This window comes from Poecile atricapillus, chromosome 2 (genome assembly GCF_030490865.1).
Source record: "Poecile atricapillus isolate bPoeAtr1 chromosome 2, bPoeAtr1.hap1, whole genome shotgun sequence".
In the NCBI taxonomy this organism is placed as follows: domain Eukaryota; kingdom Metazoa; phylum Chordata; class Aves; order Passeriformes; family Paridae; genus Poecile; species Poecile atricapillus.
Genome location: NC_081250.1, coordinates 34362605 through 34387887, shown reverse-complemented (window position 1 = coordinate 34387887; position 25283 = coordinate 34362605). Strand labels below are relative to the sequence as shown.

Sequence of the window (25283 nt, the reverse complement as noted above, 5' to 3'; positions counted from 1 at the left end):
ATCATTTTTTTTTTTTTCAATGAAAGATGTTTTTCAGGTTTGCAAGTCCTTCTGTTTGTTTACTTGGCTATGTGGTTTTTAAATTAAAAATGGAAAATGTCAAGTGATAATCTCAGTTGTGTTGCTGAAATGCTTTTAGTAACTGTGCATTAAATTAATGCATGTGAAGCTGTATTCAGAACCCTGTTTGTCTGGACAAGATAAGGGATGGCCATTATTTTTAAAAGTTCACAGTCCGAATTAAATCGTGGCAGCTTACAAGGATGAAACAGGATTGCTCCAAAGTAGTGTTATATAACAAGTTCTATTGTGCTGTAAGATCAAAGCACAGATTTGTTTCTGTGTAGGTTAACTGAAATACCATGTATTATTTTATCACCCACCAAGATACCATTTTCTCATATGGCAAAATCCTGAGTTCTTGTGTCTCGCAGGGGTTGTGTTACAAAATGGAATTTTGTATGTGTTAGTTGGAGTTAGTAAATGGATGCTGTTCCTTGTGGTGTTCTCAGAGGATTTTGTGCTTTAGTTTCTAATGATTTTCTGCTTTTGAACTTCTCTGACCCTTTTTTATGCTCCCTCTTGCAGTGAAGTCCTCTGATTGCATCTTAGAGGTTCACTAAGACTCAGTGAAGTTAAAATGTGGGGAGTGCTGTCCCTGGGATCACGGTATCCTTCCAAGCGGAGAGGCAGTTTTTACAAATTAACATTTTTCTTGGGAACTCCACAAGGACTGCTTCACTTCCTTGGGAGGTGCACCAACATGAAGGGGCCAGTGTGTGCTAATCCAGGGTGTTAAGTCAGCAGCTGCTACTTTGCCTTCCAGCTGCCTAAGAGTGCATTCCCAATTTATACTTGTTGGGTTTTTTAACTGAGGCAGCCCCCATATAAATAAACCTTCTGTTTGACATTTCCTTTTGCTGACCACTTGTCTACATGTGTAATATGTAATTTGCAGTTATTAAGATTAATGATAACCTTTTTGTGCTAGAAGGCTTTAGGAGAAGTCCACAGTAATTTGGCTTTTGGGCCGTGATTTCTGATGCTTTACCTTGTCTTTGGACTGTGTAATTCTCCTGCTGTAATGCAGCAATTGCTCAGTTGCTGTGTGGCAAGTCCACAGGCCTGGTTTGAGCAGCAGCAGAGTGCCAGCCCAACAGAGCTGTCCCCCAGCAGGCCAAAAATCCTGCAGTTTCATGACCTTCTTGTAATACTTATGTAACCTGTGTCTTTAAGGTTTTTTCTTTTTTTCACAGCTTCATGCACTTAAGTACAATTTGATGGGGAAAATAAAGTGTTTGCAGCTAACTGAGAAATTTGTGCAACTCTGGGATAGACCAAGCAGGCAGAATTTTATTCTAAAACATATTCTGGAGCCTCTAGTATTCACAAAAAATGTGAAAATTGACATAAGTACACTGTTTTCCTGTTTGTACTTGCCTGAATGTAGCTTTCTTAGTCATCTATTTAGAGAGCTAAGTCATTTATAAGGGCTTATTATTGTGGAAATATGAAAGTTTGGTACCTGATCTGTTTCACACATTTTGATAAGTCCATCTCTGTGGAATTCAACACCTTGATCTGGAAAGAACCTAAACGTGTGCTTAAATAGTAAAGGTATTCTTGAATTCTAGATTTAAAACTCTTGCAGAATCATATTTATCCTCCAGTGTTCTGTCATTGAAGTCAAGAGCATAATCTCCTTTTTTATAGAGGAGGGTTTTTTTTTTCCTATTAAAGATATAATTAAGGCACAGTGTTAATTTGTGATTTTTTTTCTTTTTATTTGTAAGAATACACAAATAATGTTGCAGTTGGAATTGATACTGTGAAACTCATAATGATTTCCTTGTAATGGAGGTTTTAGATGGGGAGCAATTTCCAGTAACATTGAATTTATCTATTTCTGGCTTTTTAAGCTACATCCACATAGGAACAATTGCAGACTTTTGAGGAAGCCAACAGAAATATTTGCCTTGGCATTATTAGTGAAGCGAGCTAGTTTCAAGGGAAGTGTATGCTTTAATTAACTGGCTGAGCTGACTTATATCAGCCAGTTTCAAGGCCAAGTTAAATACAAGACAGGCACTCTGTGAACCTGCTGGTGGGCGAGCGGAACATGTGTATGGATGTTCTGGCAAAGTCAGGTTTGAGCTTGGAGAACCTCTGTGTTGGCAGTTTACCCCAGTGTGATCTTGCACAAAAAAGATGAGATTATCATTAACATCTCCAAGTGACTTGGGAGAGACTTGTAAGTCCTCGGTCCTTGCAAACATGTGCTTTTAAAATCCTTTTAAAATCCTTTTCAGGGCCATTATTTTCATTGCATTAAAAGCATTTTGTTACTCTTTTAGAGATTAAAAGGAAATGGAAATAAGACGCTTGGGTTGGCAAGAGGAGTTTTGCCCTTTTGCTTTTGTTGTAACTATTTGGTATAAAATTGATATGACTTACAGAAGACATATTTTTCAAACCTAATTCTTTTTCTAGGATATGGACATCTCTAAACCCTTCCCTCCAAAAAGTAGTAGTATCTGCAGCATCAGGGAATTGTCTTGTGCTTCTCACCTCACCAGAGATTCAGTGGAGCTCACTGAGAGACCTTGTTTGTTAGGCTGAAATTTGTTCCCTAATAATCACCCCCACACTTAATTAGCATAGAGCAAGCACCTTATGACAAAGATGGATAAAAGGATAATTATCAGCCATAAAGAAGCTACTCAAGTTGTTGGTCTGTGAAATCTGCTGGAGGATTACAGATACCAAAAAATTTTGACAATCCAGTCACTGCATTTGTAAGTGAGCAGGGATTCATATCTCCTTCTTTAGGCACCTGGACTTCTGTCTGTCTTGACCTCAACCTCTGCTTTTGTTAAATGGTGGCAGGTTGGGGTAAAAACAGGACTGGCCAGTTCATACTTAAGATGTTGAAGAGCAGTATAATTTTTACCACCTTTAGGTCATCATTTTTCTTCTGAGACTATCTTTACCACTTTTCTAGTGGTAGTGACCTTTCCTGGTCCCCATAAGAAGAAAGCTTATGGTTGTAAAATAATGCCACTGGAATTTCTTAGCATTTTGTAAGGTGAAAAGTGATCTTTCACAGTGATTTAAAACCAGGGCTCTTAGGAAAGTGAAGCTGCTTCTGATAACTTTCTTGTGTCTTGTAGGCTAAAAACTTACTGCTGCATTATATACAATGGAGATGTGGCATGTATTTTTGTGCAGAAATATTAATGAAGAACCAAGTTATATAATCAAAGATTGCACTTATACAGGATGTGTATGCCTTTGTTTATTACTTGCTGTCTTTAAGATATTTTGCCACGTTAGGATTTTGCAGTGCTCCCACACTGCAAGTTATTTCTGTGTAGTGAGGTGATTTAGTAATCATAGCATGCTTCAGTAGTCAGTGATTTATTTTGTTAGAACATACTCCACAGAAAATGCCTGGCTTTGTGTGAACAGTTCAAAGATGGCTTAGTGCAATTTATGGTCTCTCAGCCTTAATTATACACTCATACTACTTGTCTAGTTGTCCAGTATGAAAGGTTGTGGATGTGAGAAATTGGAGGGCTCTAATCCTGCAGATGACTGAGTAATTCTGTCTCTCTCATGAATGTTAGCATCCACACTTCAATCTTTTAAATAATGAGGTTCTGGGATGCAGAACAAAATTCTGACGTAGTTTGTATAAGACAAGTATTTTATTTTAATAACATTTCATTAAAAAAAGAAAAGAGAAAAAAAATGTAGCACCATAGTAAATGAGAGGGACATAGCTGAAAAATACAGCGTTACAGAAATTCTTCCCTCTGTGGAATGAAATCAGTGGCACATAATGCTTATAAGAGACACGTAATGAGGGCAGCTAATGTACAGTGGGTGACAATTTGTTCTACCAGATTTAAAGTGTTACTACAAAACCAAAGAAATAGTGAGTCTTGGATAGCCCTTGTTAATTCAAGAAGTTAGGGTAACCAGTTAAAGTAATGTTAATCAATCGTCCCGTCAAGCTCTGGATATTTTTCTTACAAGAAAGGGAACTCAGATCAGCCCTAATTTATATTGCTTAAATATTTTCAAGAAGAAATTTGGCATCTGTGACTGTTTAATCCATTATAGGTGTCTGATTGGAAACTATTTAGGCTACTTTTGGCTGACTTTGACCAGTCTACGTGAGTTTGAAGAACCATTGACTAAACATGTAACATTATACAGGGCCATTTTTGTGAGATTGACAAGAAATTTTGGTCTCCCCTGCTCCTCGTTCCTGAATCAGATTAAGGGAGAGTGTTGGTTGATGCATAACATTCTGGTCAGTGGGGCAAAGACATGTTCAAAGACATGCTTTGGGGGCAGCACGCGTGGCATTAGAAAACATTGCTAGTTAGTGTCTGTATGAATGTGCTTAGGCATGAGAAAAGCAGAGTGCTGGAAGTCCAGGCTTGAAGGTTCAGCATCAGGGAATACTGCTGCTTAAACTCACTGTAGAGATCTACTTGCTATTCCTTAAAAAAGAAAGGAAGAAAAAAATGCACTAATTACTGGGTTTTTTTGTATCCAGTCTGAGATAGTTGTGATCTTCTTGTAGTTGTTAACAATGTATATTCACTCTTCTCCAAAGAGTGCTAACTAATACCAGGAATCTAAGCAGAGACTGACTAGATTGGAAGTAAAATAAAATAAAGGGGGTGGAGGGGTCAGGCTGGGGCAGAAGGGAGAGGGCAGTCCAGGGAATGAATTGCATCTATGTGCAGTCCTGTGGTACAAGAGTGAACAAGTGGTTCTAAACATCTCCGTGAAGGTTTTAGTATGCTCTTATGTTGGGACATTTTAAGAGGGGATCATACCAGTGAAAGCAGTAGAGAGTGATGGAGGGCAGGATATAGCGGAAGAATTGGAGTTAGGAAAGGGCAGGAGAGAGGAAAGGCACTGTCTGAGGCTGGGCAGAGGAAGAGGGAATGGAGGCAGAAAGGAATGAACTGGTGGCATTTTTAGACAGTGAGAAAAAAACTGGTAGTGGTTACCTAAAGGTGCATGTGCCTGGATAGCACAGCCATGCAGGTTTTAGGTGGATGCAGTGTGGTTTTCATGCCCCCCAACTGGGGAAGGACTGTGCCAGGGCCTCCTGGCTGCTGCCACCTGTGGCACAGCTGGTCTGGTTTCTCCTCTTTTCTCTTCTTCTCTGAGGGCCTTGGCCCCAGAACAAGTTTCTCTGTTTTTTGGGGTTTTTTAGTTGGTTTTTTTTTTGAATTATAGCTGAGGAAGAGAAATAAAACCCAGCAGTGTTATGTGTAGTTCCTGCTGCAGTGCAGAAGTGAATGCAGCATTGTCATGACTGGCAACCCAGCACCTGGTTGCAAGAGGAATAAAAATGTGTCAAGCATTCTAAGTGCTAAATTCATACAAGATTTTTTTACCGTGGCTTGGATTATTTTGTGGAATTGGTATATACAGCATAATTGACTCTAAAAACATGTGAAGTCTGATGCATGGAGGGGGAAGGGATAGATAGATATATTGAATAGAATCTGCATTGTGTTCCTTGTGTGTCAGGCAGCACCTTCTGACAGACGGGAGTCTGCTTTCTCCAGGTGCCAGCAGGCAAATTGCTCTCTGCTTTGATAGCACACTCCTACAAAAGTTATGGGGCTTTTGGTTTTTGTCTTTGTATTTTCATCTTCAGCTGGTGTTATGGGGAGCCGCTGGCAAGCTTCGGGAAGTGCAGTGGACTCTCCATTAGAGCCTTTCCTTGTCCTCTCCCACAGATAATGTGCAGCATTCTGATGTAAACCAGCCCCAATTTTGTCTCCTTCGGCCACAGAAACTGTTGTTTATAGGTGGAGGTTAATCCCATTTAAGAACTGGATTAGCAAAGACATAGTCATTTAACCACAGATGCCTGAACTTGGGTTACAGCAGTTCTCAGATAGTCCTGGCTGGGATTAGTGCCCTGCAGACCTTCTGCATCGAGACAGTTTCATGGCAGGCCATGCACCACTGAGGTGTAAATCTAAGAGAGCTCATCATGACAGTAGTTGTATGCTTGGCCTGCTAAATGATGGTGGGTTTTATAGAAACAAAGGCAGGTAAAAGATCTTTGTATGTTGTGTGAACCTAACTTCCTCAGAGAAGTGAATTAGACAGCATGGCAGATCACTGATGCTTTGCTGTCTTTGGTTAACTTCATATGGAGTGTGACGTGCTGGCAATTACTGCAGAATTTCCCCAGGCACCAGCAGGATCTGTTCCTCTTAAGAGCAACAGGCTTGGGTTTGCTGATTGGATTGGCACTTGTACGTTTATCCCTCTTCACTGAACTTTCTTAGTTATTTATCTCTTCAGGGATATATTGATAAAGGCATGTTAGCAAATCCTGCAGCCTAAGCTGTGCAGGAGCAAGTGTAAGGAGAAAGATTAGGATCAGTCTGAGCTTAGAGAGGCAAGCAGGGGATTGCCTTCTCCTTGAATAAAGACATTATCTGTTTCAGCAGTGGTTTGACAAATGCACCACCCATCAAGCACCTTCCACATTCAATTCAGTTAAAAATCTTCCTTAAGGCATGGCAGCAGAGACAGATTTCAAAATAATTGTTTTAAACCCCACAAAAACCACCAAAAGCAACTGATCAAGTCAAACTAATGTGCTTATCAAGATAATGAGTTTTTAAACATTAACAATGCTTAAAAGCTGTAGGAGGAAGCAGGAGCAATCCAAAATACAGGATTTGCTTGGAGTGCCCCACACCCCGCCCTCCTCACCAAACACAAAGTAGATGGTTCTCAGAAATAAAAGATGGATATCAGCAGTGCTGTGGGGAGCCATTTGGTAAAGGCAGTTTTTATTCTTGATAGTTAAAATGCAGAAGTTACACATAGAATTGGTTTTCAAGTAAGGCATAAAACATGTTAATGACTGTGTAGTTATCTGCACAGGCAGGATGCACACTTCCCATTGGGAACTTTTGAAGACTGTTTATGCTCAGCTCCTAAAGGTGCCTGTCAACTATGCAGGGCAAATTTGTATTTGAAATTTTAATATAACCCTGGGTTTTGGTATAAGAAAACTGTCTAAACTGTGGACATACTCCCTTGGCTTTGGTTTCAGAAATTCCGACCAAAACTCCTTTGTTAAATAAAAGCACAGCTTAACTGCAAAGGACAATGGATACAGTGATTGAAAACATATTTCTTCATCTGAGTAAGAAAGTTAGTGGTCGAGGGAGTTTGGATGTGTTTGCTTCAGGCCTTTTGGTGGGCAGTGCTCTGCTTGGCAAGCATTTTGCTTCAAGACCATTTTTGTATGACTTTTCTGATTCAGAGCTTCAGAAAATATGCTGTAGAGAAGGGAGAGAACAAAGCTCAGAGATGCAGAAGAAAAGTCTCAAGGCACAACAGAAGAGATCTAATCACTCTTGGAGCATCTTAAAATATTAAAATAGCTACATTAAAAAAGAAGCAGGCTTGAGCCATTGAACACCATAAATCATGGAAAGCAGTGAAAACTAATATTTATGAGGGGGATTGTGAAAGCTTGTGTGACAGTTGGAAATGACATCACTGTTGATGTTTCAAATTGTTGTGTAAAGTAATGCAACAATGTGTTTATGAATGAATGAATGAGCGAGTGATTGCACTGTGCTAAGTGTACTCTATGGATAAGCTGGGTTGAGCTATTTCGGACCTCTTGTGTCCACTTACAGGTTACTTTGCAGCATTCAGTCCCCTAATTTCAGTGCCAATACCAAAAGCTCAATTCTGTGTATGTATTTCTTTATTCCAGATACAGACCCACGTGTATTAGAGAAACAAGAACTTCAGCAGCCCACCTATGTTGCTCTAAGTTACATTAACAGGTAAGAGTGGTTATTTTTCAGGTATAACTGATCTTAGTTTGCACAATATATATTGTCCCAAAATGGCATGCTTATGGATGCACTCTGTTTTGCATCATGGGATATGATACTATCAAAACACCTCTTTTGGAAAACCAGTTGAATTAAAATGTAACTAAATTTTTAATCACTTCTGCATAGGGCACAAGCAGCCCTTCAGCTACACTGCTCAAATACTTAAGAATGAGGTTTTAGCTTTTTATGTTTTAGCTAAATCTCATGCCAAACAAGATTATTTTCTTGGCTCAGTTTTCCATTTCATTGTACTTCACACAAGTGAGTCAAGAAAGGTTTCACTTTTGATTGAAAATAAGTTCTGTCTGATAATAGTTCAATATATAAGTGGATTTTTTACAGAACTTCAGAAATGTTTCAACCACAATATATATCTTTTAAAATCCTGCTTACCAGCCCTGTATAACGTAAAACTTGAAAGCAACTAAGAAATCAAACAGTTTTAAAAGCACTTTTCTAAGTAACAGGGCCTCACCTTTTCAGTTATTGACTGATGGTGGTACTGAAACCTCCGGGGTACTCCAGTATGGATTATTGCTTTCTATACATAGAAGACCAGTTTGCTTTTTAATTTTTTTTTGTCTAGAGGATGAGATACAAACTTGTAACCCTGTAAGCCTGGAAGATTAACCCAAGATTTAGTTTGGCATAGACTGAGTTGATTCAAACTCTCATGGGTCACGCAAAACTTTTATTTCTAATTCTACTTCATTTTAAAAATGGGAAAAAGCGAAACAAAAGCAGAAACCAACAAACTTCTAAAAACAGAGAATACACTCTTTGACTTTCTATAATGTTTGCTGTAGCAAAAAAGCATCAGTGGGTGTGTGGGGGAAGGATACTTCAAAGTATGGAAGTAAGAAGTGGTGTTCACTTGGTGAAATGACTACATTTTCTCCACTACATGAGACTATGATGATTAAGAATAGCCATGATTTCCTACTTGGCAAGAAACTCTTCTTCTTCCTGGAGACAGTCCGACTCTTAAAGCATATTTTGAAATTAGCCATGACCCTTTTTAACACTTAGTTCTGCTGATCTCATTTAATGTATAAAACTTTTTTTTTTCCAGTGTGTAGGCTTGGTATGCTGTTGTGCGTGATGATATGTTTCCCTCTTTCCATCATATACTTGGGTGTTTTCTCTTTTTGCTTCTATGATTATTTTACTTAATGTGAGAGAGGGGGAAGGTTTTGTTTAGTTTTTTTAAATAGGGAAAAGCTGTTTTAAGACCACATACTTCAGACCATACATAAGACCATGGGACTTGTTTTAAGACAGTGGGACTTGATTGTCCATTTTGGAATCAGACTACTTTTAAAGTAGTTTGAAAGTGATACCTCATCTAGATTTCATTATTTTTTGTACCCTTTAAACAGAGTTTTGTGTGACTGAGACAGTTTTGCTTGCTACATATTTTGTCCAAACTTTCTTACTCTGTCATTTCTGAAAAATAATTCTGGAGAATCAAACTGTGTTGTTTGTATAGTAAAACTGAATCTGAATTGACTTGTGCTTGAACCAGCTGCTATTTAGTTGCTCTTTTAATTGTATTTTATTTTTTTTCCAAAGTGCTAGTATCTTTCATTGAACCACCTGCTCTATGCAACTCAAGCTCTTGAGGGAGCAGCAATATCCATTACAGTACAAGACATGCCTTTCTATTTCCCACTACATATGCCAGAGCTGAGTTCTGCTTTGTTGTCCCAGGCTATGAACTCAGATTTTGTAGCCTAATACATGTCATAAACATGTTGCATACTGTTAGATATCAAACACCAGATACTGCTGCACTTTTTTTAAACCCATGCTTTTATGGCTTCCAAGTGGAACTGAACTTAGCTCAGTTCCTGCTGTGAGTTACAGACCTTAAAACAATCTTCCTCTGCAAGTTTGTATATTCAATATGTTCTGTGTGGGCCATACGGTCTCGTGGAGCCTGGGAAAATAGGGACATCTGATTCTCAGGGACTGCCAAAATTGTATGATAAAATGTACACTAAATATATGTTGTGGTAGAAAGATTAAATGGATGTGCTTTATGCTCTGCCCATTGCCCTGTTGTATGGTGGCTATTATGAGGTAAAACAAAACATAAATCTGGGTTGTCTGGCTTGATAGTCGGGAGGATAAAGTATCAGTAAAACAGATAGTAGAGAGGGAAGGGTACTGGAGTCTCTGTTTACAACTTGAAACATACTCTTGTTTCCATTTCCCTTCTATCCCTGGTTATTTTCTCAGGCATATTATTACGGCAATACTGTTTGAGCTCTGAAGTTCTGAGACAGCCCTCAGATTGTGGATGTCTAAATCTATAAGGCTCCATCTCTTTCTCTGCCGGAGATTTACTACCATTACAGCTTTCAGTAACTACACACAGATGCTGCTTCCATAGTGAGTGTGATCCTCATGTAGACAGATAACGTTCCTTTTAAAACTGCTGGACAAAATATAAATTATGGGTCATAATGGTTTGTTACTGCTACATCAAACACTTCCATCAGACACTGACTGAATTGCCACAAATCCCTTTCTCAGACAGTTTAGTGTAGCCTTAGTGCAGTCTCCAGTATTGATGGCTATTCCCTGCTTTCTTCTGGTTTGGTTTCTCAGAAGTCAGAATTGGAATCAATAAAAGACACACTACAGCCAAAGCAGATGCAGTTAATCTGTTTCCGTCCTATAAATACAGGAGAGGTTTGTCTGCAAGGAGTTCAATGGTGCTACTACAAGAATGGAATACTGGCTGTGATCTGTCAGGAGTAGTTGCAAATGAGCTCTTGGGCCAACATCCTCCAGTACTTGCTAAAGGTATTTCCTTTGTAGATGGGTCAGGACACCTTTATATTTTGTATTGCATTGAAATGCAGTAGTTAGCCAGAGTGATTAATATTGCTCATGCTGCTTCTTAAATGCAGGTTTTATAGCTTTAAGTTAATAAACATGACTATGAATTTTGCTTGGTGTTTTATTGGAATCTGCATAGCATTGTTTGTGCCTCTGAGTGTGTTACTCTGGCTCTGCAGAGGTGATGATGGCTCTTAAGGTACTGTATTACCTGGCATTGCAGCATACAGCCAAGGCTTTTAGACTGGTGCAGTCTAATGGAGAGAAACTTCTCAGTGTTCTCGTATTTGAAAGGCTTTTTTTATGTGGATACTGCTGGTTACCTGTTAATGAGGAAAGCAGCTGTTTAGGGAATGTTTGGACTTTTTGAAAAAAACGGAAAAATAAACATACCAATATCACTAGCACAAGTGAGAAGACAATAGAGGCATACAAATAATTCCTTTGTCTGAAAAGGTCATATTAAAAAATGTTTATAATGAAAAAGCTTTTATTTCCCAACTTAGTGAATGAAAAATTCTTTACAATTAAGTTTTAATGGGGATATTTCAACTTTGAGATTGTGAGTGCCAGAAATAAGAAAAAAGCATAAGTTATTGGAGTCAATTTCCTTCACCTTGAATATGAAGGATGGGAAGTACCATAGTAATTTGTATTATTGGAAGCATATACCATAAAAAGAACAATTAATTCTGTATTTAATACAGTTTCCATGAAATACATTTTTCTTAGATACAGTAATTACTTTGCTTAAAAAAATTTCATCCTGATGGGAAAATGGTGAGCATCTTTCTCTAAAAGATAAAACTCTCTGCATCATTCACCTGATAAACAGTAAATCAAGCTTCAAGTCTTTCTAATTATTTCAGGCACGATATTTCCACTTTGAAGTTGTATCATTCATGGTATGTAACAGATCGAGACATTCTACCAATAAATATATAAAATCCCTTAAAATTGATTTTTGATCTCAAAATAGTTAATTTGGTTTTTTGAATGAATAAAAAGCAATTTTTTTTTAAAAAAAGGTATAACTAAGAGCTATCCTAACTTTTTTTGGTATAGCATACACTGTCTTAAATCTCATGCCATGATTTAGAAACAGAAGAGTAGGGACAAGGCAGACTTTTCCATTTCAGGAATTCTATTGTAGATGAGTTTTTCTGCATGGGAACATATGAGCCCCTGAAGCTGTTAAAGTATTGCTGTATCAGACTTGCTACATTTTATAGTGCCTAGTACTACAGTTCTTCCTCTTTGTCTTAAAATGTAACTTTTCCTTCCCATAACACGATGCTGTCTCATTTGAATCGAATATCACAACTTTGTAAAAGTGCAGTGATTCCCTTGGATTGTTGGTTCTCATCATGATGAAGGTGCATGCCAATGCTTCCAGTAGCTGCTGGATTGAATGCATGTGACAGGATACAGAAAGAAAGGGATCAAAGTAACATGTCAATTGCCAGATAATATTTTTCTGTGTAAGCCTATTTTTAAGTTAACAGTGACCAAGTAGATCATATGGTTTTATTCATGTAGCCATATCTTTATGCTCTGCTATTTGACTTGTTCTGGAGATGGAACAAGACAAACATCAGATGATAATTCAAACAAGATGTGCAGAAATGAATGATAGTTAGGATAAGGGGAATGCCTTTTGGTTTGGAAGGATTTATGCAGATGGCTTTGTTTTCTCTTTCTCTCTTTACCAGTTTCAAGCGCAGCAAAGCTGAAGATTTATATGATGTACAGCTCTTCTATTTCATGTCAGCAGTAAAGATCAAAAAGCAGATTGGCACTTTGAGGAAAAGCCTTAATGCCATGCCTTGAAATAAAAATTATGTGGTGAACTTAAATGTAGGACTGAAAGAATGTGTCTTAGTTGTGGGGTTGATTTTTTGTTTTAATTGAGAAGGAATTAGCTTTCTTATGGTAATTTTTCTGTGAAAGACTCAGGATTTTTCCTTTCCTTTTCTTTTCCACCCCATGAATTTCAAGTGAAAGAAGCATTGCCAAGTCAGCATCATTTCTTGCAAGTGAATGTGTGCACACCTTTGTGTAATTTAGTTACCAAGCACTAGTGTTGTCAGGAAAAGTCCTCAAGATTTTCAGGATTCTTGTCTCTGGTGGCATTTCTTCATCTTTTGTCAATGTAGCATGCCAAAATTGATGAAAAAAACATCTTCCTGGCACTGTTTGTCTTGGCCAGTTCTGTTTCAATTCCCAGCTTTCTGCATAGGTCTCTTGCACAAATCACTGCATTTAGGGAAGGGGAAGGAGAAATACTTTATTGTCACTTGCTTTAAAAAGGAAGGCATTTCATTTCTGTAATGTTTAAATTTGATTCAAGCAATACTAATGTTCTCAGAGTGACTGTGTGTTGGCTGCACAAAAAAACATATTCAGATATTTTATTTTCAGCTATGTGGGCTAATAAGGCTCTCAGTATCTATTTCTCTACGTCACACCACAGTAAGGTCCTAATTCTTACTAGATTCTGGTAATAACACATCTGCATTCTTTATATTGCAATTACTTAACATGTTTGCAGAGCTATTTGGAAAACACATTAATGTGCCCGGTTTCAGATCCTCTGCAGAAATAAGAGCTTGTAGAAACTATTATGCTTTGATTTATGAGTGAAGAATAAGCAAAAATTTTACAATGGTGATTAGTTTACTTTTCAAGTACAATCTGAGTTAAAATGGCTGAAAAGAGTGGCTGTTCTTCCTGTCTCTACCATTTAGAAAAAATGTCTGACACACACAGCTGTTTACCTCCTATCCTGGTATGTTTATTTTCTTTAAATCACCATCAACAACAGCCGCAAAATATTACATGCACAGGAGAAATTTACAGACTGAGTAAATAACTTCTTAGGAAAGGTTCATGCTGTCCAGTGTTTTGCTAAAAGCTTGTTGTGACAATCTTAGCTACATGTGATGACTTGCAGATTGGCAAACGTGCCATCCCTGGAATCGCAAGGCAGCCCAGACCAGCTGCTGGCAATTTTCATTGACTGTGGCCCGGTCTTTTTATGAACTTAAAATCTACTTATCACTGATGTTGTGTACAAAAGTACATGTGCTTCTTTGTCTAACTTAATTGATTTTTAAAAAGTAATAATATTGCATTGTAAAGCTACCTACTTAGATATGTTGCAAAAAAGCATGTTTAGGATTAGAAAGACTTAAAATTAGATTTTCAAATAATTGCAAATTATTGAATTTTTCTTCCCCTATGTCAGCTTTTAGTGATGTGAGCATATTGTGTATTCTAAGATCCATTCCAGTAGTGAATATCTCTATACTAACTTATTAATACTAACTTATTGAAATGCAACAAATTATATCCATAATTCCTAAGGTGTCTAAAGATGCTCAATGTTTCCCTCTCTTCTCCCTCATTCTCATTTTTGCATATAACACTTCCAGATAAGGGTTCTTATTTGCAAAATCTTGCTAGAATTCGGTGAGAGACGGGGCCCATAAACATAAGGGCCACATAACAAACAGTCACAGCACAAAGTCTGTACATTGCCGTAGGCATTCAGAAGTAGGGCCACAATTTGGAGGTTGCATACCAAGGCTGTCCAAGTCATGCTTTAGGACAGCCTGTAGCCTAGACTAGAAATTAAGTGCAGATGAGAGAATATTCTTAGTGCTGGAGAACTTGGCTCGTGAGGAAAGAACGTTGATGTCATCTTCCGCTACGTGAAACCTACTCCAAAGTGTTAGTCTCAGCCTTAATTTTCATTAAATACATTTGCGGTTGGGTTGACCTCTCAATTTGATTCTGAGCCAGAGAGAAAATTTTATATCCTGCAAAGATGCATTCCTTATCCCACCACTTCCTCCGCAATACTCCGGTGTCCCAAGAAATGGAGACCAGGTGGAGAGCTTGACAGAATTGGTTTCTTCTCTTACTGAGGCCAAGGGTGCATTTAGCAGGCCAGCAAGGGAATTTTGGAGTCCACCAGCAAAATGCTTTTGAAAGATGGTTCTCCTAGGTCTATGACTGGAATAGCACAGTTTATAGCAGTCTTTAAGCACCTGCGGTACAGAGCTGAAAGGAACCTGTGTTATGCACTGGAATCCTGACTAGCCTTCATGCTAGAACAAAATGAAAGTAAAAACTGAAGCCATCTGAAAGCAACTGGTGGGTATGAAACATATGGGTGAAAGAGAGCACTGAGGGTATATGTTATGATAAGGAATTAGTGAAGCTTGACTGCCCTGATTGTGAGCAGGTATTATATAGTAAAGGAAGTTTTAATATGATGAAAACGAAGGAAAGAAGAAAAGGTTCCTATGGTTTTTAGTTTTCCTTTGCGACTGCTCTCCTAAACTTATAAAGTGCTGAGAGTAAGACGCCTTGGCATATCATCTGTGATTTTTGTTTAATCTACTTAATTTTGCCACAATAGTATGGTATCATGTAATCAAAAAATAATTTTTGACAGTGTAGAGACAGTTAGGAAAACCATAAGGCTTACTGGATTTTTGTTACGAATATAAAAGCAGAGAAGAGATTGCTCAGATCTTGCCCTTGGATTTTTCTGAAACATCCACAACTCAAACAATGAAGATGATTTACAAGGATGCAAAAGTGAGAACTTGCAAGACGAAGCAGAACCCTGAAACTGATGCAACTACATGGGTTTTTTCTGATGTACAGTTGTTAAATGTGTTTGTGAGGTGGACAGTAGCCTATATTTGACCTCGAAAGTCTAATTCAATGCACTTCAGCAATAGTTGTGTATGTTACATATTGCAAATTGTTTAAGTAACTTATGTTGGATTATGGTGACCTGAAGCACTCAAAAAGCTTGCTTGGCTCAGCAAACAAAGGCTATTAAAGGGAGGCTTTATTTAATTAATTTGGCTCAGTTATAGTACAATTACTCAGGCTGATTTAGTACTTTTTGAGTCTTGGTTTCCTCAAAGTAGTACAATTTTGCAGACACTAGATTTCTTGTTCCAATTTTTCAGAAAACTGAGAAAGGTTTTCTTTCATTGTTAGTGTTGGGGATTTGTTTGTAGTGTTTGTTTTGTTGTTTTGTTTTTTTTTAAATCAGGCACAAGTATTTCCCCAGGTGGTATATGAGGATACAGGCAGAGATGGAAATAATTACAGCAGTAATTCCATCTACAGGTGGAGATGGGCTGCAGGAGTAGACACTGCTGATTTGTCCTTGATTTATTGAGGAATTGCTGTGGTTTTGCTTTGCATGACTGTTTAATATCTAGTAATTTCTAATTAGAGTAGCTTTTGTTAGAAATTAGCAAGACACCCTAACAGAGAAGGATGTAGTTTTGGATTCTGGATGGAGGTGCAAAAAAGGTGACTTGTTTCAAAGCTGCATGTGACATTTCATATCTGCCACCATCAGTGCTGGGAATTGACCATGTGCCTTGAATGACCCTTTCACAAGAACTTTTGAGCTGGGAATAGACTGACTTTATTACTTGCTTTTATAGTGTGGATAGCAGGACCATTCCTCTCAATATCCAGTTCACCTGTAGTGGTGGTAACAATTTGTGCTATTAAGTTCCACTGCTGCTACACACAATTTGAGTATTTGTTGAAAACAGTTTCCTTCCCTGCAGTAGCTTCCAGTGTGAAATATGCTCAATAAAGTGTTAAAAAACCTAGCCCAAAACATCCTGGTTCTAGGTGAGTCGAGGCATTTATGTGTGACTTCCCTCTCTACTGTTTCTTACTTCATTTGCTCACTTGCCATTTCTAGAAGGTCAGTATTTAGGAAAAGTTGTGAAGCAATTTAAACCAGGTTAGTCTGTTTGCAAGAGGTAGCTGAACAGATCCTGTCTTCCATGCTGAGGATTACCAGGGCTGATGCTGACTTTTTAACCACAGAATGTGGGTATAAAAACCTGGTTTGAATATTTTTAGCACAAAAACTTTGAGCTTATGCTTTTAATGTGATCTTTGGGATCTGACCAACTACAGAAACATTATCTGTTACCAATGTTGAGATTGTAGAAATGCCCTGAATTTTCACCCAGCACTATGTAGCAGTTCTTTAATAAAAATAAAACCAAGCGTGTTACCATTTAAAATAATGAGGAAAATACCTCTTGCTAAATGTAATTCTCATAATCTGCTAAATATACTGAAAAACGACATTTTGTGGAGGCTTTTAAGAACACGCAGGGGAGTACTTAGATTTCCTGTTCCCAATAATTTTCCCATGTAACGTATATTCCCTTATTTATTTTATAATTATTTTGTACTGATTTCTCTTACTTAGTCATAATGCTCTTAGAGGCTGCCTGTTGTTGTTGTTGTTTTTTGCCATTTAATGCAGAAAGCTGGAAAAAGGTTTGTAGAAACCTATAGTGCAGTTATATAAATTTAACATACTCTTCTTCATGCTTGTATAAGAAACTTCAATAGGTAAAGAACTTCTAGTATTTCTTTCATGCTCCATGAAGTGCAATCTCATTTATTCTTATTGGCACCTAAGGTCCTGTGCACATAATTGTTCATTTGCATCACATGTTTTAATGTTGCTGGTAGTTTTGATTTCACCCATCTGGCCCAGTTAGAGCAGTGTAATTCAGCCTGGCTAGGCTGGGGATTGTAGACAAAACCACTGCTCTACTGGAAACCAAACTGCATCCCTTTCAGTTAGAAGGGATTTTGTTTTAGGCTTAGGTTCAATCCTGTAAGAGCCCTTGATTACTACGTTGACTTGAAATCTGTTATAGGAAACTACCTGTCACTGTTTCTAATTGAATACTCCTACAGATCACATGTGTATAAATGAGGAGTGACTTAGTTTCTTGTGAGAGAGCACAGCTGACTATCTTCCTACCTGATTTAAAATTATGATTTTTTTTTTCTTTAATGATACTTTTGTGCAGGAATGAAATAATTTCCATAACTTAATGTAACATGGATTTTGCTTTAATTTTAGACTAAGAAACTTTAAAAATTCTGCTCACATGAAATGCAATATAAAATTTCAATCTACATGCCCTCCTAAAGGGCATGTAAGTCTAAAGTAAGTCTAGGCTTTTTTTTTTTTTTTTTTTTTTAATTATTGGTTTAATGTGATTGAGAAGTGAGGAAACCTTGCCAGTAGTATAAGCTTTATAGGAAAAGATGTTGTACTTTCAATGAGCTAGGCAATTACATGTGTTTTGGCTTTGCATTCATGTGATCCATAAAAGATGTTCAGTTTCCTTATTATTATTTTTTCTTTTCTATTGCTGCCTCAGTGATGGTAAATGCAGACAGAAAATACTGCTTCAGTAAAGTTTGGACTTCGTTATTTCACATCCTGAATGTCTAAAAAGCATGCTGGAGGTTTTATGCACAGGTTGTGATGAAAAGGCTTAGTTTCTTAGTATATTATTGTGATGGGGAAAGAGAAGAACTATGGCACAGAGGTATTCCATCCACCTTTCTTGAAAATAGTTTCTTGGCAGAAATTGTACTAAAGTAGAAGTCAATTACCATGAACAATTTTTGATTTGCAAGAGCAGTAATTGTATACATACTGCTTGTCAATGCATGTTCTTACATATGGTATAAAACTAAAACATCGCTATCTGATGAGTTCTTCATTTTTGCTGATGTCCTTATTTCGTTTGAGGCATGGTTTATTGGGGTAGCATGTAAGGCAGAGTAAAACTTTCACAATGAAACCTGAAACTGGATGAAACAAACCTGAGGGCTGGATCAAGTTCACAGGAACATTTGCTGAGGTTTCTAAGTCTGGGTTGAATTTGCAGCCAATCTGTGCTCACTTACTGTGCATTGAAAGAGCCACAAGAAATGTATTGGTTTCGTATGGTTTCAGCCTTCAGTCACTTCACACTGCTGGTGACTTCAGTAAAAGCTGGTTGTTGCTTGCTCTGACTTCAGTGAAAGGGAGCTGAGGGCTGAGGCCCGTGTCAAGTGATGTAAAAAGTCAAGTGTAGTAAGTGGTCCGACAGTACCGTCAAGTCTCATTCCTATGAGACAGAAAGCAAGAGACTCTGTGCTCCCAAAAGCACAAAGGAGAAAGGCAGATGTGGGCAGGATCTCCCATCACTTGAGAAACTCTGAGCTATGGCACAAGTCACAAGGATTGGACTGGGCATGCAGGGTGGGTCTTTTGTTGACAGGGAAGAGGGGACAAAGAAGGGCCAATTAGCAAAAGTGAGGATACTTCACCTTGTCGGTACAAACGTGGGAGTTTCGTGGAGGATGTTGTTCAGTGAGGGAAACACGATGGAAAAAACATTAATTGTGGGATAGAAGTATTTGAGAGGAGTAGAAACCTGGGTCAGCTTAGTTGTAGGATGACTGAAACATATCAAGAAAGGAGAATTCAAGGGACACAATACACAAACTAAGTCCAGGATGGGTTCTTCATTGTGATGGGTGGAGGCCAGTATCTCATTTTAAGAGTTAGAGAAGGGTTATTGAAGGATCCTGATGAGTAGATGTAAAAGGAAAGCTTTCTACTTTGAATTGTCTCTGGTAAATAAAGTCATCTGGCTGCTGGGGGTCACTTAGAAGCTTTGTTTGCTAATCCTCAGAAGACACTTGATGATATTGGTGCTTGTATCTCTCCCTTGTGAGCACTGTCACAGGAGAAGTTTGATGGCTGCATGTTTGAATATGACTTGGTACCATTCTTTGGAGGTAATGCCACTAACGAACATCCCTTTTTATTTCTCAGTCAACAATGCTGAAATAAATTAGCTAGCACTTGAAGTTGCTGATCTTTGGATTAAGTTCCAGTGTGGAAATATATTTGGGGAAAAAAAAAAATCTAATGATAAATAAAAAGCAATCTCCCAAGACATATGTAGGAAGCAGTAGGGTAGAGGTCTTAAAAGTTACATAAATTAATCTAATTGTCATCTAATAACTAGTTGGCTGGGCAAGAAAGATCCAAATTAATGCTCTGGTTACTGAGGGAAAGGACTCAGGTGCTAAATGTTGTCTGGCAGTGCAGCTCTGGAGCAGCCTTAGCACATAAGAGTTTAGAGGAAGCAGGTTTCCATTACTTTTGCTGGTCATAGGCAATTTGTTTCCTGTCCATATCATATAATGGAAAACTCCCTATGGCCTTGTGTTTGGTGCTCTGATATTTCTCACAGTACTTCCCTGAACTACTGGTTTGTCCTTGGGGAATTCAGTAAACTTCTATGAGAAATTAAGTGCCTTGCTGTAATGCTGACTTTGGATCAGTGGGAGTTGTAATAAGTAGTGTAAGTATAGAAGGAACTTAGAATAAGAACTATCAGCCAGGTATCTGAGAAACCTCCCAGATTAAATCTTCCTGTTATGTCTCTTTGGCACCTGTCTTCCTGATGATAGTGTGTGTTGGAGGCAGTGCAAGCCAAGTCTGTGGACCTGTGATTGGGCTTGGGGATCCATGGGAGCCATGAGAGAGGACAATACCTAAAGGGACAGTGGGTCTTATTGAACAATGGGTCTTCCAGTTGGGTTTGTGTACCCATTTCCTTTGTATCCAAAAGTTTTCTGCTAACTTTCAACAATTAGTACACAGTATCTGAACTATAACCCTAGTTTTCAAGTGACAGATGCTGAAGACTTGGCTAGATAATTACATTAGCATTTACTTTCCTAGAAACTGTACATAGAGAAAGACAGCATACTGGCAAAGCTTTTACATAAGAGCAACAGTTCACAGAAAGTAGCATTTCATTGTTATGTCTGTGATGCAGCTTTGAGAACAAAACCAGGTAATCCCTGAGGAGCAATTCAGCCAAAGCAGCTCAGAGTTGTAAGAACTGGCTCCCAGTACCTTGTAGCTCCTGCTGCATATTTGTGCTCCTTTTTCTTCTCCCCCACACCCCACTTCTCTGTGAAGATGAAATTATTACAATTCAGGCTCTGCTTCTGTTGTGGTTTTATTTTTTCCTGAGTAAATTCAGAGCATTTCTATTTCTCAGTGCACTGAAACAGTAGTGACAGAGCTAAAGACTTGTATTTGATGTGGTGAGAAGCTTCGTGATTTAAGAGGTATCAGGTAGGTTAAAATGTGGTGACAGGATATCAAGGATTCATTGCTATGAGGAGGAACATAGGATCTCACCAGGTAGGAAAACAGTGAGAGTGGAATCTACAAGGTACCTCTGTTCATGCATTATAACCTTGACACTAAGTATGAACATACACTTTCGGATCTTCTTATCCTATATGGGGATGAAATGAGAAATGTTTTCTGTGGAAATTAGAGAGTGAATAATAATTATTCCTAGTAGCATGTAAAATACTTAAATGTATTTTTCCTCAAATACTGTCTCTGTAAAATACAGTAAAAGTTACGAACTGCTCTTTCCTCACATCATTTGATTTTTGGGAAAGCCATGAGCAAAGGTATGAAGCTGTGAGCCAAAAGGCACAGGTTCTGTTCCCCATCCCATCAATTATCTGCTTTGAGATCTGAGGCAAGTCATTTTTCCGCCCCTGTGTCACCTCCTAGTCTGTCTGATGCTTTGGCTGACTGCTGACAGATCCCTCCATGTCTATGATAAAAAGTACTTTATATCAGACAGGTGGTGGTGTCAGCTGCATCTCTCTAGTTGGTGTCTGCTCCTGCAGCATATTGAGAATTACATTTAATAAGCTAATCAAATAGAAGTATGTTAATTTAATTTTAAAGACACAGATGTTACTTTAAATTCCATAATATATAACAGAGATTAGTTTTTCAAGACTGGACAAGACGGGCAATTTAATGTGAATTAAATGCAGAAATTTTCACTAACGTAAGTGATGGCTCTGCTGTAGTTTAGAAAGGTTTGGTTAATTTTTCTGCCCTCCATGTCTTTTGCCTTAAAATTCTGGTTTAACCAAACAAGAAACCAGACTATCAAGGTGCTCTGTCAAGGTGCTTTCTGGTAAAAGTCTGCATGGAAGCATGCAGTGCTGGCAGTTTTGTGAAAGCATAGATGCTGGTAGACTACTTTCAAATTTCAAATTCTTTTTGCTTGCCATTTATGTAATAGGTTGGATCTGTTGGCTTCCTGGACTTGCCATTTGTCAGAAAATAGGCATTTATGAACTTAAATGCATGGTATGTGTATAGTATGACTAAAACTGAGCTATATGAACTTTAAAAATTACATTCCAAGAAAATATCAGAACTAGTTTGTAGTTCACTCTTATCTTTTAACTTCTGGGGTTTTTAAAATAGTGCTTGGTAAAAAGCCCACACCTCAAATACATATGTAATATATCGTCCTTCATTGTGTGGAATTGGCGAGCTGAAAATACTATTGACAGGAGAATTTCTTAGTCCAGATGGCCTCAGCTTAGTGTAATTTACCTTTTAATGTATGGCTTGCCAGCTGGGACAACTTTGCTTTGGGTGAAATTTGCATAGCCATCAGATATTTGTTACATGCCTGGAAAGAAAAGTGGGAGCAAGTTCTGGCTTATGCTAATACTTTGCTATCACCACATGCTACCAGTAAAGCAGCAAATAAGAATTAGACTCTTCATTTGTTCTCGGCAGTTAAATTATGAGTCTCTGCCTTATAAAAATTAGATATTTTTCCATGAACTCTTTACTACTGATGAAGCAGGCAGTGCTTTAATCGTGAAATTGTTTCACCTTGTTAAAATACTGCCGTTCTTGTTGGACAAATTAAGTTATAAAATATTAAATATGTGCACCAGGCATTTCCAGACTTCAAATAAATTTTCAGACAAAACAAACTAAAACATTATGGGAATTCACATTTTAATGCTTGATTTTATTCTAGTTCTATTTTTGTTACAGTAGTTTTAAAAGATTAGACATTACTGGTTCTAACATAGTGCCACACTATTCTTGTAAATGTCCCAATAACAACAATAATTAATATCCCCACATTTGCATTTTAAGCCACTCCATTTCCCTAGTCATCTATTACTTGGATGTGAAAAAATAATTTCTCGTCAAAACTTGGCACAGAATACCTGAATTCCATACTTTTTACCAGATGTAAAAATAAAAGTGAACGAATTCATCTTTTTCCCACCAATTAAAGGGTTCAATAAAGTACGAGTTAAATTTTGTCCTTGTTTTGATAAATGGTTTTCATTTACAAAAGTTCAGAATAGCTCTGATTTTAAAAAAATAAAAAAGGTAAAAAAAAAAAACCCAACAGAGGGAAGGAGAGAGAAGGGGGATAGGGGGATCTGCCTTATGAATGACGAAAACATGAAACTGCTGCTTTTCTGAGAAACACTTGCTTTTAGCAACGCAGTACTGTAAGAAAACAGCCATTATCTCCACTTGATCACCACTGAGAGGGCTTTGGTCACAGGCTCTGGTAAGGTGCCGATCACATCTGTCTCAAAATACTTTAAAGTGAATAATTCAGGCCAAGAGCCTTGTACTGCTTCAGAGGAATGTGTGTCCTTGTCTTCCCTGAGAAAGATTGTTTTCCTCCTCTGTCAGTTTTTTATGAAGACCTTGGTTTTGCCCAAACCCAAACTTACTACCAAAGCCTTTAGTATCCTGTTGAATCTTCTCAAGAAAACTTCTTGAGGCTAGGGATATTGAGAGAGACCCATTGATTTAAAATTATACTTGATGAGGTGTAAGTTTTATTCTGTGATTCACTATTCTAATTATAATTTTCTCTGGGGTAAAAAGCTGAGAAATATTGAGTACATTCAGAAAATGGCAGAAGCATCTCCTGCTTTGGGTTAGTAGCCACACAAAGCCCACCAGTGTGCTGGCCAGAGCCCTACCCTGCAACACATGGAGTGGGTGGGTGGTAGTTTCATACAGTGCTGAAGAAGGGTTTTTCTGCTGGATTGGTAAAAGTCTGTTGCAATAGTGCTGGGTTTATGCCAGTGAATCATCTTTATTTGTTTAGGAACACTTTTTTTTCAAGCCTGACTTCAGTTCATGCAATTATCGCAGCTGTGTTTCCCACCAGGGGAATTGCGTGGTTCTTGCAGATCTCTGCCCAGAGGTGTTGGCTTGTGTGAGGCATAGGTATAAAAATTGCACATAGCTGAAATAGACTATTTTCTCTTCATTAGTGTGCATGGCTGCCGCTTGAGGAGACCACAGAGGAGACAGTGGCATATAATGACCAAAGTAGAAGCCTGCCATTAATTTGTTCTTATTACAGACACAGATTTTTATAACACTTTTTTTCTAATCTGAGTTGAAGTTTCAGGTCTCTCTTTGAAAAGTGGTATTTTTAAAAGACAGAAGTGTGTGGATATGTCCTCATCCATCTGCAGAAGGACAAGCAGGGACTGAAGGGAGTGGTGCCAGCCTGTATTGTTGGAAGCACTTTACCTCCATGAAGGGTAGGGTGCTGTGGCATTCAAGCCCCTGTGATTTGTCTTGGCAGAGGACAAATTGCTTGGTCTGTTTCATGCCTTGCATTAAAGAGGACCACAGGTCTGCTGAAGCTATGTTACATTGACACAATCTCAGTGAGTGTAAAATACTCTCTGATTTAAGGAGGTAGGCCAGTACTGAGCCTGAAGAAGAAGGGAGGAAAAAATGCAGCCCACCCTTGCTTTAAATATGTAAATATTGGCATACAGGAATAGGCATTTAAAATTTATCACAGAAGTGAGAGTACTTTGCAAGGCGGTGCCTGGTCAGAATGACAAAAGAACAGGCATATTCTGTAACTCGAAACTCAGGATTCCTTCCCATTTCTGTCTCTAGTGGTTAGAGTTCTTCGCTCTTGCTAGATTACAAGTCCACAGGGACTTTTAAAGCTACTTATTCAGACTTTACTGTTTTGGATGTACAAGAGTTAGTTGCATTAAGCTGTAGCTTGGAAAAAAAAAAAAACTGAAACCATTTTTATAGCATTTTAAAATAACTTTATTAAAGGATAGCATAAAAGATCACAGTTTTTCTGTTTTTACAGCTCTGCTTTGAAAAGATAATAAAGCTACTACATAGGACATGTATTAGGCTGGTGATTAATGTGTCTGTGTGTTACAACTCTGAATACTCTGAAACTAGCTTTATATTGAATGAATGAAAATGTCACATAATGAAACCGCAGATGAGGAGTACAGTGCTAAGAAAATAATGTACACTAGTCTCTCACTAAGGTAACATTTTACATTAGCAGAGTGGGCTGAGCTTTTTTTACCTTCCATATGGGGATCTTAAAGTACTTAACATCAAAGAGGAGCTCTGTTTTGATAGAGTAATTGATAGAGCCTGGATAATCCTATTGCACAAGCATTAGCAGGAAGCTGGGGCTCTTGACATGCTGGAGAATACAGTGGAAGTTTTAAAGTGTTTTTGTCTAGGACTATTCTTTAATCACTGATCTGTGTTTTAGGTACTTGAGTTCTAATATGTTGGTTTTAAGATGAGATCCAGTACTGAATAAATAAATGTTGTTATTGGGAGGGATGTGTGAAGACAAGGTTGTTTTCCTCTAGGGAAGCATGGATGTTTCCCTTCTTGTAGACACTGCATAATTTAGGTTGGAAAGGATCCCAAGAGGTTTTGTCATTCAGCCCCTGGCCCTATGTAGGGTTAACCTCAAAGTT

General features: G+C 38.0%; 1 protein-coding gene across 1 annotated transcript in view; it reads left to right on the top strand.

Moving 5' to 3' along the window:
• Window positions 1-25283, top strand: part of JAZF1 (JAZF zinc finger 1) — a 186879-nt gene that overhangs the window by 96973 nt on the left and 64623 nt on the right. Inside the window, exon 2 of the mRNA XM_058831830.1 lies at window positions 7787-7859. Coding sequence (XP_058687813.1) covers window positions 7787-7859 — 73 coding nt within the window. The remainder of the gene's footprint in view (window positions 1-7786; window positions 7860-25283) is intronic.